General features: G+C 35.6%; 1 protein-coding gene across 1 annotated transcript; it reads right to left on the reverse strand.

The window, feature by feature from the left end:
* Positions 1 to 297: 297 nt before the first annotated feature.
* Positions 298 to 17,566, reverse strand: LOC132559387 (uncharacterized). The gene is made up of 20 exons (XM_060223998.1): positions 17,519 to 17,566; positions 16,148 to 16,255; positions 15,579 to 15,648; positions 14,951 to 15,002; positions 13,149 to 13,256; positions 12,565 to 12,610; positions 11,303 to 11,361; positions 10,946 to 10,981; positions 10,587 to 10,639; positions 9,681 to 9,741; positions 9,095 to 9,166; positions 8,356 to 8,412; positions 7,582 to 7,778; positions 7,151 to 7,196; positions 6,518 to 6,583; positions 5,647 to 5,706; positions 5,085 to 5,167; positions 4,522 to 4,588; positions 3,497 to 3,521; positions 298 to 447 (listed from the first exon to the last, which is right to left on the reverse strand). Exons 1-20 carry the CDS (start codon positions 17,553 to 17,555, stop codon positions 413 to 415), a joined length of 1,338 nt encoding a protein of 445 aa, XP_060079981.1. The 5' UTR covers positions 17,556 to 17,566; the 3' UTR covers positions 298 to 412.
* Between the last annotated feature and the right edge of the window lie 283 nt (positions 17,567 to 17,849).

A 17,849-nucleotide genomic window follows, 5' to 3' on the forward strand; every position in this document is an offset into this window, starting at 1 on the left:
TGATGTCATTTATCAGTTGGTAAATATTTACATTTATCCTTTGTTTCAGCATGTTTAAATCTTACCCTACCTTGTCTTTGTGGATATCAGAGTCTATTTTACGGATACAAATATCTCCTGCAGAATTTTACAGTGATATTTTGAGAACATTGCTACATCTAATAACAAAATAAAATCAATGAATTCAAAAACTTTACGTTCATAGTGCAAAACTTTGTATCAGTTTCACCAAATATCATAAAAGATTTCAAATATCATCACATGAGTTTACATTTGAACTAAAACAATGTTGTGTAAAGTTTCCTACATTCTCCAGTCACTAATGAAAACAATACTTTCTATCTTTTAACAATTCATGACAGTTCTATTATTGGTCCTTAGTTTGTCTTCTTGGTGTTTTTCCCAAGAACTATCACAGTAGAAGATGTGTCCTCTGGAATCCTTGTGCTGCAAAAACATGTGAACAGGTATTAGAAAACAGCACAGACAGACATCAGGAAACAGCACAAACAGACATCAGGAACCAGCACAGACAGATATCAGGAAACAGCACAAACAGACATGAGGAACCAGCAGAGACAGACATCTGGAAACAGCACAGACAGACATCAGGAAACCACACAGACAGATTTCAGGAAACACCACAAACAGACACGAGGAAACACCACAGACAGACATCAGGAAACAGCACAAACAGACATCAGGAAACAGCACTGACAGATATCAGGAAACACCACAAACAGACACGAGGAAACACCACAGACAGACATCAGGAAACAGCACAGACAGACATCAGGAAACACCAAAAACAGATATCAGGAAACTGCACAAACAGACATCAGGAAACAGCACAAACAGACATCAGGAAACAGCACTGACAGATATCAGGAAACAGCACAGACAGACATCAGGAAACAACACAAACAGATTTCAGGAAACCGCACAGACAGACATCAGGAAACAGCACAGACAGATTTCAGGAAACTGCACAGACAGACATCAGGAAACAGCACAAACAGACATCAGGAAACAGCACTGACAGATATCAGGAAACAGCACAAACAGATATCAGGATACAGCACTGACAGATATCAGGAAACAGCACAGACAGACATCAGGAAACAGCACAGACAGACATCAGGAAACAGCACAAACAGATATCAGGAAACAGTACAGACAAACATCAGGAAACAACACAGACAGATATCAGGAAACAGCAGAAACAGACATGAGGAAACAGCACAGACAGACATCAGGAAACACCACAAACAGACATCAGGAAACAGCACACACAGACATCAGGAAACAGCACAGACATACATCAGGAAACAGCACAAACAGACATCAGGAAACAGCACAGACAGACATTAGGAAACAACACAGACAGATATCAGGAAACAGCACAAACAGACATCAGGAAACAGCACAGACAGACATCAGGAAACAACACAGACAGATATCAGGAAACAGCACAAACAGACATCAGGAAACAGCACTGACAGATATCAGGAAACAGCACAGACAGACATCAGGAAACAACACAAACAGATTTCAGGAAACCGCACAGACAGACATCAGGAAACAGCACAGACAGACATCAGGAAACAGTACAGACAAACATGAGGAAACACCAAAAACAGACATCAGGAAACAGCACAGACAGACATCAGGAAACAGCACAGACAGACATCAGGAAACACCACAGACAGACATCAGGAAACAACACAGACAGACATCAGGAAACAGTACAGACAAACATGAGGAAACACCAAAAACAGACATGAGGAAACAGCACAGACAGACATCAGGAAACTGCACAAACAGACATCAGGAAACAGCACAGACAGACATCAGGAAACAACACAGACAGACATCAGGAAACTGCACAAACAGACATCAGGAAACAGCACAGACAGACATCAGGAAACAGCACTGACAGATATCAGGAAACAGCACAAACAGATATCAGGATACAGCACTGACAGATATCAGGAAACAGCACAGACAGACATCAGGAAACAGCACAGACAGACATCAGGAAACAGCACAAACAGATATCAGGAAACAGTACAGACAAACATCAGGAAACAACACAGACAGATATCAGGAAACAGCACAAACAGACATGAGGAAACAGCACAGACAGACATCAGGAAACACCACAAACAGACATCAGGAAACAGCACACACAGACATCAGGAAACAGCACAGACATACATCAGGAAACAGCACAAACAGACATCAGGAAACACCACAGACAGACATCAGGAAAAAACACAGACAGACATCAGGAAACAGTACAGACAAACATGAGGAAACACCAAAAACAGACATGAGGAAACAAAACAGACATCAGGAAACAGCACAGACAGACATCAGGAAACAACACAGACAGACATCAGGAAACTGCACAAACAGACATCAGGAAACAGCACAGACAGACATCAGGAAACAACACAAACAGATTTCAGGAAACTGCACAGACAGACATCAGGAAACAGCACAAACAGACATCAGGAAACAGCACTGACAGATATCAGGAAACAGCACAAACAGATATCAGGATACAGCACTGACAGATATCAGGAAACAGCACAGACAGACATCAGGAAACAGCACAGACAGACATCAGGAAACAGCACAAACAGATATCAGGAAACAGTACAGACAAACATCAGGAAACAACACAGACAGATATCAGGAAACAGCAGAAACAGACATGAGGAAACAGCACAGACAGACATCAGGAAACAGCACAAACAGACATCAGGAAACAGCACACACAGACATCAGGAAACAGCACAGACATACATCAGGAAACAGCACAAACAGACATCAGGAAACAGCACAGACAGACATTAGGAAACAACACAGACAGATATCAGGAAACAGCACAAACAGACATCAGGAAACAGCACAGACAGACATCAGGAAACAACACAGACAGATATCAGGAAACAGCAGAAACAGACATGAGGAAACAGCACAAACAGACATTAGGAAACAGCACAAACAGATATTAGGAAACGGCACAGACATCCATCAGGAAACAACACAGACAGATATCAGGAAACAAAATGAAAAAAAAGGTGGAACATCGTGTTTAGATGCCTGAAAATCACATTGGCATATAGAAAACATTGAAACATATATCTTAAACAAGAATGATTGTTATATTTCACCTTGGTTATATACTTTAACCTTTGTATAAAGTTTTATAAAAAGCCTGCTTAACTTATTATGGCCTAATAACTACAAACTGGATGCAAAGTAAGATCAAATATTTAGCGGAGCAATTTGGAGTGATTTCAAATGATAGGTGATAGACAAGAATGATAAATGTAATTACATTTCCATTAAGGTTATGAAAATTTTTTAAAATACTATTATGTCTGAAGATAACTAGGAGTTTATACAAGAGAGATCCAGGAAATGAATAACTATCAGAGTGAAATGACTTGAGAAATGAAAAACATTTCAGAAAGTAAAGACTTACCCATAGTACACAGTGCAAGTCTGGCCTGAAATAGAGATGACAAAGTACGGTTTACTAGGCATTACACAGACAGACATATACTTTCAAATATCATAAAAAAATCTGTCATAAACTTGTATATATAATCCAGATCACAAGCATATACATGATAAACTGAAGCAAACCAGCAGTTTTCATTTACCATGTTTATATACTGACAGGTCATATTGTTGTATCGATCACCTGTTTATAAAATATATATTTCTGTTCAGTGTGTTTAGTAATAATTAACAATCAACTTTATACCTGATAGTCAGATCACTGTAACACTGATGATGAAACCTATCCAACTACAACTTGTGATTCTCTCAGATTACTATATACAGAGTTATTGCCCTTCCTTTATTTTCTTTGTAACTTTATTACAACTTAATTTACATTCAGGACAGTTCTTATACCTATACATTATGGATAGTGGAGTCTCACTAACAGAAATCTGCTCTCATAATCTACTAAAAATTTTGAAGCAATAATTTTTGTTAGATTTACAGCCATTTGATATTTGATCTTTTTTGGCATTACATCCATTTGATGTTTTGAGCAATGCTATTTTGCTGTGTGATCTCCATTTTTAACTGATCTTTTTGAAACTTTTGAGGTTTAATCATCATGTCATGAAGATGTGTTTTCCAGAACTTTAATTTTATCAAAATTATCTTTGACAGTTTTTCTTGATCTTATCTGAACATTTTCAGCTTGGCATTTTTTGTTTTATGGACCGACAGTTACACTTTTTTCATGACAATGATTGCTGTATGTATTTCAATATAACAAGGTACAATACTCCCATCTCCAATTACTCACATCTCCAATACCTACTCTAGGTTTTCTCACTCACTCATCACCTAATTCTAAATCCATTACTGACTTCTGTAGCACTAAAACCTTTGCCATATCACAATAACTGTAAATTCTATAATAAAATTATCGATTTTATCTAATTTCCCAGAGCTAAAAACTGAGAACTAAAAAAACTATCCACTCACCTCTTCCACATTATTCATCTCAAATACATGACACACAAAGTCCTTGGCCAGGCTACAGGTTGTCTCCCTAGTAAAGTACATAATGTATTAGTTGTTGAAAATTGAAACACTTCACGAAATATATATATAAAAAAGTCATATGGGTACTTAATCAAACAGCACTTATCAGAAAATTGTTTCTTTAATTAAACCTAACTTAATTATCCTTAATAAGCCCGGGGCACAAACATAGAGTCTGACTCTAAATTGATGATAAGGTTATTTTCAACTATACTGATTGACAAAAGATATGTGTGGGCTTATTATCAACAATAGATTTATTACCAGATAAACACAATATGAACTAGACATATCTGTTGATCGAGAAAGGCCTGGGTTTACCAATACTTTCATAGACAACATATCACTGAATTTATAGTTTGTTATATCATTGTGCTATGAAAAGTGCTTCTTAACAGATAAGTTAAGCCAGGTATGTCAAAGCAAATTCAAAAAGTAACTTATAGAAGTCTTTTTCATAAGTAACACCAGGCCCATTATTAATGTACTGTAGCAATACGTACCCTGCAATATAACCAATATATGTGAGAGCATCAGTCCTCCGCCCACAAGCAGATATGGCAGTGTAGGCATGCTGTAGCACCAACTATAACAAAACGTTTTATAATATACTTGATATCCAGACAATACCAGTGGTACTCTAATAACACAAACAGCGAATGAAAACTGTCTGTCTTGGTAAGCTTTCAAAACATCTGGTTATTAAGCACAATAATTTGTAGTGTTTATATGAAATTTTCAATTGCTATCAAACACCGTTTTTAATCTTTGTGTTAAAATATAAATATCTTTTCAAATAATACTGTAGTAGTTACTATCTTCAAGGGGTTTTATTTTTTATTTTCTTTTTGCAGGTGAATAAAATAGTGTCAATACAGACCCTTAAAGTAAGATTTATAGAGAAAATCCATCTTGTAACTTCTATGAAAAATACATCACATTTACCTTCGAGCTCTCATTGAAACTACCAAAAAATCCTCAAAGGTGTTACATAGTACAAATTTTTAACCTAATTTATAAAATATGGTTTGCTGGAGAAATGATCTGAATATGCCATGTCCATACCTTATGATCTGTCAGATCAGAGACATATATTTCTTTTTCTCGCAGGTCAAGTTTCACTCTCTGAAGTACAAAGAAATGACTGCAATAAAACCTGAGGCAACAGGTCTGAAAATCATTGGAAATAGTACTAAAAAGGATTTAGATGAGCCATTCAACAATAAATAGGAATATACTGTGCAAAAACTGAAGAGAGATTTTCTTTTTAAAATGATTATGTCGGTAAAGTTAATGGTTATTAAGATTTCCAATAAGATATGGAATAACAGTTTGATAGAGGAAATCTGGTGAGAGGTTTACCATCACTTTTATCTGGTGGGCCAGTGACACTTACAGGTCCATTTTTAAATGATGTAATCCCTTGGGATTATCAACAATAACTTCAGAGTATATCAGGTTCATTCATGCTACTTTACATCAACCCTTAAGCAGAAATTTAATCTGATTATTGTAACAATTCCATTCAAATTCACCAAATTTGTCGTGATCACGTTTGCTCTCATAGAGAATTTCATTTTGCCATATCAACCAGTTTACACAAGAGCCTTTACTGGCCAGTAAACCAGACCCTAAATTTTATCTCTATATACAGGTATACTGAGATATATTAAGACGCGGATATCAGTATTCATAGTTTCTACATCCATACCAAGCTTCAAGAACACACATTGGACTTCACTTTATGAAATAAATAAATGATTCCAAATTATATATGCACAATAACTATTTTCATATTTTACAGAATTTATAAATTCATTAACGATGATGCAAGTCAAATTTTCTTTATCAATAACATTTTTCCATGAAGCAGGAACTTACAAAATACTCTGTAGACCAACATTATCTTCATAAAGAACAGTAATGGTTTTCTCACCCTTTTTCTCTTGTTACTCCTCACAACCAGTGACACCGCGTCTTCTATCCTCTGAACACGGCCATCCTACAACACAACCAGCTTACTAACACAGCATACAGAAAATCCTACGAGATTATCATCAGGACACAAGGTTCAGTTTTCATACAAGTATGACTGGGTTTAAATTGACTACCTCAAGAATAATAAAAACTATTTATGATGTAAACATCTGAGAATTTCAATAAGCACAGGGTTAAAATACATACTGTAAATAGTAAAATGACTTCAAGTACATGTTTGTATATCCATTATATTCAACAAATGGTAGTCAACAGTCTTTTTGTATGAACTCTGACCTATTATGACATCATGAATGATAATGATGTTATACACTAGTACATAATAATGTTACAGTAGCGATAACAGATAATGAGCCAATTAAATGACCTGAGAGTGTTTACATCAAATTTTGATAATGAGACCAATACCAATGTCTAATCTCACATCAACATAATTTCCTATTTGAGGTACTGGAGGTCTTACCAAAATACTCAGTAAAACAATACTTGTTACTGAAATCATGTCTCTTTGATTAGCAGATATGAAGAATGACAAGATCTCACTTAACATGGCAGTCTATAGAAGGCTTACCTTTCCAAGTATCGCATGACCAAGATAGGATGCTTCATAAACAGCTCTGAAAATTTACATGAAAATATTTTCATAATCTGTACAAAGAATTTCAAATATTATGATAAAAATTTAATTCAAGTTATCTTTTAGATATTCCAAGATGTGTAAACAAATAAATATTTCTAGTGTCATTTTATCTAAATTCTTTACAGGTTCTGTCTGATGTAACAATATTGATACATAAATAACCTGACAGTAATGCAGACAAAGTAAAACTGTCAGATCAGAATGACTCTCCTGGTTTCATTTGCCACAGTATCTAACTTTTTAATTGTGATAATGGCTGTTTGATACCTATGCCTTTCAATTATTTCTTTCCTTGTCATCATGATTTACTACCTCATTCAACCGCACTGGACGAGTAAATTCAATGTCCAGTGAATACTGACCCGCTGTCTGAGCCATGAACAGGTATTTCTGTATCCTCGTCTTCCTCCAGGATAGCATGTGGTGGTTTTCTGTTCCCATTGAGGGTGTTGGTCTGATCTTGCCATGAAGAAGATCCCCCCAAACTCAGAGGGTCAATACCACATTCTTCCAATAGCTGTATAATTGGCTGATATAGGTTACCTTCACTGTCCTGATACTGTAACACAAAATACACGTCATGTCTGTAACATAATACACATGTCATGTCTATAACACAAAATACATGTCATGTCTGCAACATAATACACGTCATGTCTGTGACACAATACACGTCATGTCTGCAACACTATACACATGTCATGTCTGTAACACAATACACATGTCATGTCTGTAACACAATACACATGTCATGTCTGTAACACAATACACATGTCATGTCTGTAACACATGTCATGTATATAACACATGTCAGACTACCTTTCCTTAACATTCCCACCACGTTAAAATATTTTTTTTCAAGATGGCGGCCCTGTCTTGGATTTCAGACATACCCGAAAAATAACAACACTTGGTCAGGACCATCTCAGGATCATTTCATGCAAGTTTGAGCTTAAGAAGTTTGAACTGTCACAAACAGTGCAGGGCAGACAACCTTTGAGGTCAGTTGACCTAACAAGATACATTTCATGTCTCTAACATCTCCATCACAAGACAAATGTCACATCTCTAACACAACATTGATCTGTTATAATCATTAATGATTTATACATTAGGTTATATTTGTGAAAATTTACCTTCAAAACACCCATATGTACTGGAAGACCATGATATTTCTGCAGCAAATTATGTGCCTAGAATAAAAGATAAATAAGTTAGAATCTTGATACGACAACACATTAGCTGTATTAACATATTTTCAGTAATTTTTTTTCCAATTATGAAATCATTGGAATTGAGGACAGGTACATTGATAATACTTTAAACACACTATAAATAGACTTTTCTATAACCAGAACTGATCTAAGCATTTCTACTTGTGACTGACACATCACTCACACTGATCTAGAGTCATGGTTGACTCATGATAACCTGTATCAAGTCAGAGCAGACTCATTAGTGCTCTCGCTAAGATTTGAAACAACAGGTTGATTTTAAAGAACAGGCAACTGAAGTGTGTTGCAGTATCGTCCAATATATATCCTAAAAAACAGGTGGATCAATGTTGATGAATACCAGACTAATATTGCTGTATCTGTCTTTTAATGAGAACACTGCTCTTGTATTTAAATTTACTTGCTAAATAATATTTTTCCTACATCTTAGAATTCAAAACCAAATAACAATTATTTTTGTTGTATGTATCTCAATTATAATACATGTATGGATATTTGCAGAAAACATAGCAAATAATAGTGACTCATTACTAACTCTGTATGTAGTAAACAAAGTTTACTTGTGGATAGCTCAAAAGTGATACAATTTAATGACAGATTCAAGGTAATTTCTCATGATTCTTGGCAGACTGTTACTTACATAGGCTATTTTGCTGTTTTTTAGAGGCTGTTTGTAGAGTTCATCAAGTACATCTCCTGGTGAAATCTTTCCCTGTTAAAATACATCATACTATCATCAAAACACAGAATCTCCAAACACATGGAAACATAACATGGTAGTGGAGACAGTTATACCTACACTTCACTAGGAGTGAGGTCAGATCCATCGTATTGAGAAAACATTTCTAAATGGTTGTTCTCTCATCCAGTACATCAGATACAGGAATTCCATCAATATGGAAATCTACTCAGTATTTTGGACTTCAACTCTCAAATGACTTTTAATAATAAAGTACACAACACACAATAATTAAGTATTATACAATATATTTGTTTTTCTTCTTTCCCAAAAAGTCGAAGATGAAAATTTAGATTTTCAACACCTTAAATGTAAGTTTAATACATGCCCAAATCTAATACATATACTCTAATTTGCTAAGAATTTTAGGACTAAAACTCTTTTATGCATAGGTACACTACTGTAAACAGTACACTGTGTAATGTTTCTATATATCTACCTGTTCTTATAAATAATTATAAATGGCGTCATTTTTGTGTATACTTACATCCTCCTCGACCACACTACCTGACTCCACAGCCACTACCAGGAGATGTCCTTGTACTAACCTGTCACAAAGGAAGCAAACCATTGTAATACTGTAACCAAGTCTTGTTTCTATGAAATGTAATCTTAATGTACACACTTTCCTGCTTTCTAGTTGTAATAAAATATGGCAGAATGACCCAAATGGGATCAAGATAAAAAAAACATTCAAATAAAACTGGACATATAAATCTGATTTTTACAACAAGGTTGTTTATCAATGGATATTTCCATACTATGATGTATTGTTAAGCTTTCCAGATATTCCTGATCTCACAAGAAAGTACATTGTCTGAATAACGTAAATTACTTTTATTTCATGTGAGATTTTTTCCCCATTAGCATGCGAGGAGAAAAAATCACGAATTCAAATCTGTTGTGATTATTAAAACGAAAATAACTCTGGATGGCATCCAAGATGAGTTAGTTACCAATGTCTGAGTCTAGAAGACTTCATGCCTCTAATTGTTCATTATTCCTGAATTAAAAGTCGTGTCTGGATGAGCATTCACAAAATCATGTATTCATGAATATGTCTGAAGAAATAATATATGAAATAAAGTGTTTGCTAAATCTATGTGATTTACAGAATTACATAATTTTATGGCCAGGGAGGTATCTTGCCTGGTCTGTTAGTCAAAGGTTGATTATAACATTATGGATAGTTTGACATGTATTCTATGCTCAGACACCAGATATCATTGGGAACACTCATGATATAATTTACCATAGATTAATATCATTGACATTACACCAGTGTTTTTGTTTTTCATACATGAAAAAGGGAAAAAAATTCTCAGTTTTGCCCAGCCTGATTTCAGGCATGAGTCAAGACACCTTATCACCATTGCTAATAGGAATTACTTACTGGACATGTAGTCCTAAGTCATCACACGGCACAAACTCAAACTTTGTGTAAGTCTACAACAGACCAGTAGGTACATTATATATCTTAATATATTGGTACTCTATATAATACATACACAAATATATAATATAGGTAAAACGAGTAGATGCATGAAAATGTTTGTAATGTAGATGTTTATTAATATCAATTACATAACTATACAGATTGCATGACATGTCCTTGTTAAACATGGTGTAAAACTAATCTTTAAGGTGTAAACAAAAATGTTCAAGAATGAAGATTATATAATACTGCAATACTTTTACTTTATTAAGGATTTTATCTATAGAAACTGGTCATTTTAACAGAATCATACTTACTGCTAAATCCCAAGTGTTGTCTAAGAAACTTGCATTCTATAACAAAATGAAATCAAATAATGATACTCAGCGATTCTGTTTATGTATGGCTTTGAGACAAATTTCTGATACATGAGAGGTGGAAGCAAAATGCCCACTTAAAACTGATAAATTTAAAAATTGTGAGCAAACAAAATTCCTAGACATTACAAAAACCATTATATACCTGTATCTTTTTGTGCAGAACTTTGTCAAACAGATGGAAAAATAAGGAGTAATTAATTTCTATTTAGAAGTGAAGCTTTAATGTACAATAAAACATAAATAACATGAGAGGCTATAAATCTGATTTCTCCTGAAGTAGTAATAACTAGTTACCTTAACTTGTAACTGGAATGGAACTTCTGTCAGTTCGAAAAGGAGAGATTGGAAAATTTCTGAAATGAGAATTGGACAAATAACTGTATTCAAAAACAATAAAGAATTTTGTTTATAATATGGAAACTATGTCAAGATTTTGGTTTTATATTAGAGAGATTTAAGTATTGGCTTGTTAGTGAGATTTTGGAATTGTTAGGGAGATAAGGGACTTGTTAGTGAGATTTGGGAATTGTTAGGGAGATAAGGGACTTGTTAGGGAGATTTGGGAATTGTTAGGTGGATTAGGGACTTGTTAGGGAGATTTGGGAATTGTTAGGGAGATAAGGGACTTGTTAGGGAGATTAGGGACTTGTTAGGGAGATTAGGGACTTGTTAGGGAGATTTGGGAATTGTTAGGGAGATAAGGGACTTGTTAGGGAGATTAGGGACTTGTTAGGGAGATTAGGGACTTGTTAGGGAGATTAGGGACTTGTTAGGGAGATTTGGGAATTGTTAGGGAGATTAGGGACTTGTTAGGGATATTAGGGAATTGTTAGGTGGATTAAAGGCTTGTTAGTGAGATTTGGGAATTGTTAGGGAGATAAGGGACTTGTTAATGAGATTTGGGAATTGTTAGGGAGATTAGGGACTTGTTAGTGAGATTAGGGACTTGTTAGGGAGATTTGGGAATTGTTAGGGAGATTTGGGACTTGTTAGGGATATTTGGGAATTGTTAGGTAGATTTGGGAATTGTTAGGTGGATTTGGGAATTGTTAGGGAGATTAGGGACTTGTTAATGAGATTTGGGAATTGTTTGGGAGATTAGGGACTTGTTAGGGAGATTTGGGAATTGTTAGGGAGATAAGGGACTTGTTAGGGAGATTAGGGACTTGTTAGGGAGATGAGATGTTAGGGAGAGGGATTGTTAGGGAGATTAGGGACTTGTTAGGGAGATTTGGGAATTGTTAGGTGGATTAAAGACTTGTTAGTGAGATTTGGGAATTGTTAGGGAGATAAGGGACTTGTTAGTGAGATTTGGGCAGTGTTTGGGAGATTTGGGAATTCCTAGGGAGATTAAGCTGGGAGATTTTCTCTTATTATAAAATATCTGTGAATTATCTTATCATTCTTCACAAAAAAAAAAAACTTATCAGTATTTATAGACCTCATTTCAAAATGATAATCAAGTGAATTGAAAAATTGATAAAACACAATATCCTTCAATTGATGAACACATAACATGTTCTGTCAATATCATCTGTTCCTTTTATCTTACATACCTGTTAAAATTTCATCCCCAAGAATAGAATTGTTTGTATACCACTCCTGCATAAACAAACAAACAATCATTGAAACAGACAATAACTTTAATTAGAATGTTAAAATAAAAGTAACAATACCTCATCTAGAAGAAACTAACTCTGAAAAACCAAGTTACCTGATGATGAATTTATCTAAAAGCAGACAAATCTCAGGTAAGGTTGTAGAGCAAGAAATTACACATTTTAGAAGATTAAGATTCTACACCTGAAATAGATACATGTACCAAATGCGTAGTGTACACCATGTCTCATATATATGTCACATTAATTCTTACCTGAGCCAGCTGATGATCTTTAACATATAATCAGTCCCTCTTTGTAACTTTTCACATGAATTCTTCACTAGGCCTGTTGATGATCCTTAACATACAACCAGTCCCTCCCTGTAGCTTTTCTCATAAATTCTTACCTTGGCCAGGTGATGATACTTAACTTACAACCAGTCCCACCTCAAAACTTTTCTCATGAATTCTTATCTTGGTCGGTTGAAATCCTTAAAATACAACCAGACCCTCCTTGTAACTTTTCACAGAAATTCTTACCTGAGCCAGTTGATGGTCCTTAGCCAGAAGTTGCACTGGAACAGCTAAGACTTTCTTGACCAAAGCTGATCGAATGAATAATCTGCCACGCCCACAGCTGCTAAATACCTGTTTGAAAAGAATATTGACCATATATGACACTTTTCAAATGACTGTTTAGTTGGTGACATCAGCACAAACAAGCTAGAAATTAAGACACAGCCATGCTGTCTGTAAAATGTGGAAACCATATTGTTACACTGTTAAACCTGACTGGTTACAGCAAGGGATCTGTGTGTGCACATTTTATAAACAATGTGGTATTGCAGATACTATCTAAAAAGAGGCTCACAGGGCCTGCATCATTCATCTGGTTTAGTTTGCTGAAATTGATTAATTGATTTAAACTAAAGGAGAAAATATTCAAACACTTGCATCTCTTTCCCAGTTATAGGCTAGCCCCTTCTCCAAGACAGGGTAAGAAGTACTGTTTGTACAAAACTAAGTTCTCATCACCAAGGATGTCTTCAGTCCCAACAGAAGAAGGATTTTAATGAATTTGCTCTATTTCCACTATCTGGCTGCATCCCTCCCACCTCAGGGGACCAAAACCCAATGTTGATATAAAACTAATTCCCCTTCAAACAAAAAAACTTTAGACCAAATATGGGCAACATTCATTAATACCTAGAGGAGCAGCAGGATTTAAAGGAATTGGCTCCATTTACCCAATTGGGCCCTGCCTCTCCTGCCCTAGGGGGCTGAAATCTGTTTCTACAAAATTTATTTCCCTTCACCCGAGCCTGCTTCAGGCAAAATTTGAGGCAACATCCAGGCATTTATAAATAAAGAAAATAAAGGATTTTAAAGAACTTTATTTCCCTTATTGGGCCTGCACCTCTCACCCTAGGTGGCACAGACCCCTTGTATATGTAAAATTTGATTCCCCTTCACCCAAGAATACTTCAGACCAAATTTGGGCAAAATCCTATCATTCCTGCAGGAGAAGTAGTATTTTGAAGAGTTTGCTCTATTTCTCATATTGGGCCCTGCTCCTCTGGGAGCTAGGGAGCTGAGTCCCACACTTTCTCTGGCACCACTGAGCCGAGACCCACCATTCCTCTGGCTCAACGGAGCATAGACCCACTGTTTAAACAAAACTGATTTGCCTTCACCCAAGCATACTTCAGACCAAATTTGGCCAATATCCTGCAATTCCTGAAGAGCAAGATAGATTTTAAAGAAATTGATCAATTTTCTCCACTGGGCCCTGCCCCTCAGGCCCCAGGGGGCTTAGACCTGTGGTTTATCAAAAAAAAATTCCCCTTCCCTCAAGAATGCTTCAGACCAAATCTGGATAAAATCTGCTCAGACACTTATGACTAGTAGTCATTTATAGGAAAAGTTGACAGATGATGTATCCCTATAGCTCACTTGGCCTTTTGGGACAGGTGAGCTTTAAAGTGATTCTTAAATTTTTTTTGTTACATTCACAAAATACACTACCCAAAACTTGAATACACTACCCAAAACTTGAATGGCAACATGGCAACTAAACAGATATACTTGTGTGATGGTGATTATTGAGGTACTTAATATCAACTTTTACTTGGATGCATAAGTGATGCATATCTTTTTTAAAATCTTATTTCAATTAACAACAATCATGAGTGTTTAATTATCATTTATGATCAATTACGGGAAAAATTTAATTGATTGCTTGTTCACTTGAAGTGAACAATCATTCTTTGATTGCTTCTGTGAACTAGAACACCAGCATCATTGGTGGTATAGTTCTGTCTACAGGTAATGAATGTACTTACTTTCTTTGATTCTTTCACTGAGTCTATAACCATTGACAAGATGGGATTGTTTCTGAAATAACAAAGTAATAAAGACTACCTGTACAAATCAGGTAAATTTTGATAGCTATGTCTCCCTTGACACACAGAACACATGCACTCACTCCAATACTGTTAAAGACTTCCAATACAGCAGGATTTCTAATAGCTGCCCATGAATGCAAATTTAACAACCATACAAATACATAAAGCTGAATAGGTATCTATAACTATAAAATTCTTACTTATCATCGTAACCATATTATGCTTTACTCAATTGACCAAACAAGAGCTTTTTGAAAGGCCTGATTGTACAACAAACGTCTTCCTTGATAAGGACATCAGTTGTGTAATTCATGAGTGACCTGGTTGAAGAGGTAATTAGGAGTATATGTTATCCCTCCAGGACAGGACATTCATAGTAATTCAGCATTCAGAATTACTATGAGTAATATTAAGAAATACTCTGAACAACACAAGTTGATTAGTATCTACAGGTCTGTAGAAGTTCCATTGTAATAGGGAAGTGGCACTTACATCAGTCAGATTTACATAAAGACCAAGTGGAAAAGACATTCAATTAAGGAACAGGGAACAAAATCAATTTTACCTTTGTTTGGAAATATTGTTGAGCTTGCTTATCCATGTCCAATAGTCACACTTTCCAAACCAACCAGGATCTGCAAAGTATTTGCAATCAGATAGTATGATAACATACACAAGAAAACCGGATCCTGAAAACAGGAGCTGGAAAGAGTAAATCAAAGGACATACAAATGGATCTTAGCACATCTTGTATAAAAAGATAATTGGATGAATAACAGTTACCCACTGAGTATTAGAACATATGCCCAGAATACACTGCAAGTGAACCCATGCCCAAAGGAAGATGTTTCAGTATATAGCGGTGTAGGAAATAGAGCACACACATACTTTTTCTTTGAGGTCAAAGTGTAGGTCAGCGTGACCTTCTTTTGATACAGGACACACCGCCTCATCAAGGTGAACCCATATCCCAAGTATGAAGACCCAGTAACTCTACAGTGCAGGCGAGACCAGACAAATTTAAATGAAAACTGGCAATAATTATTACTGGACTGATGACTACCTTTACAAAATATCTGTTTCTTTAGCTGTCTACACTCACAACTCTGTTGGGAATTTCTTTTCCGTACTTACTTTTTAAACCTTTCCTGAAGATCTCCTCTAGGATTTTACACAGCCTATGTAGTGTTGGCGTCCTATCACAGACATTTTCATTTTTGGTCCGAAGTTCCAAAACGAGTCCTTCAATAGAAATCAGTGATATATGTTACAGTAAACTGGCTCGTTAGAAATATTCCTGTTTTGGAAACAACTGAAATAGTACAGTATAATAAGAAGAAAATTGTTTCTAAATCATGGAGTATGAAAGCTGAGTAACTTTCTATTTGACATGTGTAATTCTTACCATAAATTATCTTATCAGTATGCTGAAGTTGGACACAATTATGTATGACACAGGTAATTTTAGCAAGCATGACCTGTTTGAGGAATAGAGAGGAAAATACTATATGAATATGAAAGGACGGAGATATAAATGAAGAAGAATGTGGCTTGTTTGAAGCGTGAAAGACCAGAAAATATACACATTCCTGTCAGGTAACCCACCACAAATTGAACCTGGATCTCTGGCATGATAATTGACCAGCCCTACCAACTGAGCTAAAGAAGCATATTTCGTCAGCTGTGTGACAGACCTCAGATTTAACACTATACAAGCCACACCAACCCGCTCATTTTTCAGAAGAATAACAATTTGACAAATCTGAAGGAACAAGAAAATAATAATAGATGATAAGGATACAGTTGGTACATAACACTCAGTATGATAAACAGGGGGTATTCAAGTAATGCAAGTTAGAGGAAAAAATGAGCCTCACTTTACTTGGCAACAAAATTGTTTTGGTGGGCCTATCAGTGCTAAATTGATACCAACTACAGACTATAAGAAAATGTGGCATAGATAGATAAAGATTTGATAACAAGTGTAAGGAGAGGGTGCATCAATGACTTCACAGCTCGGTGAATAAACGCAAAAGCTAACACCAGATTAGCCTCCAGTGGGCCTTGTCATTTTACCTCTCTAATTTTAACTATTCGGTGATTTATTGACCTGTACAAAATAAAACGAGAACTTGGGTTTGAATTGAAATTCTTTCAACACATCAGTGTTGTTTTTAAAATGCCATATGTTGTCCTTGTTATAACTCCATGATAGTTCCATGTAAATAGTTGCTCGTGTGCCAACATTGGCTGACTTAAAAGTCTGTTATTTTGTAACGTCGCCACAAAAGTGACAAAACAGAAGCACAGCTGCAAGTCTGAATTTGAGTACAACTATCATATCACTGAGTGACTAGCTGATGACATTCCCGATCAGCGCTCTCATTGATGCATGTCGATTTTCACGATCTGCTTTTGACAAGTTACGTTGACAATAATGCAATATGCAAATAACAAACATCATATTTTAAACTAAATTAAGTATGTTTCATAATCCCATAATACCTTTCAACTCCCGAAGGAGTGGATCGCTAACTGACATGTGTTAAGGGTCGTTAATATGTTTCAATATATCACTCTTGCCGACCCCCAGCATCCATGTTTACTCCCATCTCCCGGTTCGTTCGACAAGTAATCAAAAGGGCGCGTTCGACCAGATTACGTGTATGTGCCTGGTGAGAAAGACGGTGTAAAGAGACTCGTGTATTTGGAAATAACACATTTCAATACAAGCAACCTTAATTACAGTTAATTTACCATGTTTTTACATACAGTTCAGATTAGCATCAGTCATAAGCAATATTAATTATCATAAAAGAAGTATTAAATAATATTT

The sequence above is a fragment of the Ylistrum balloti genome, unplaced genomic scaffold (assembly GCF_031769215.1).
Source record: "Ylistrum balloti isolate Yb309-2 unplaced genomic scaffold, AGI_CSIRO_Ybal_v1 Utg370902, whole genome shotgun sequence".
Taxonomy (NCBI): domain Eukaryota; kingdom Metazoa; phylum Mollusca; class Bivalvia; order Pectinida; family Pectinidae; genus Ylistrum; species Ylistrum balloti.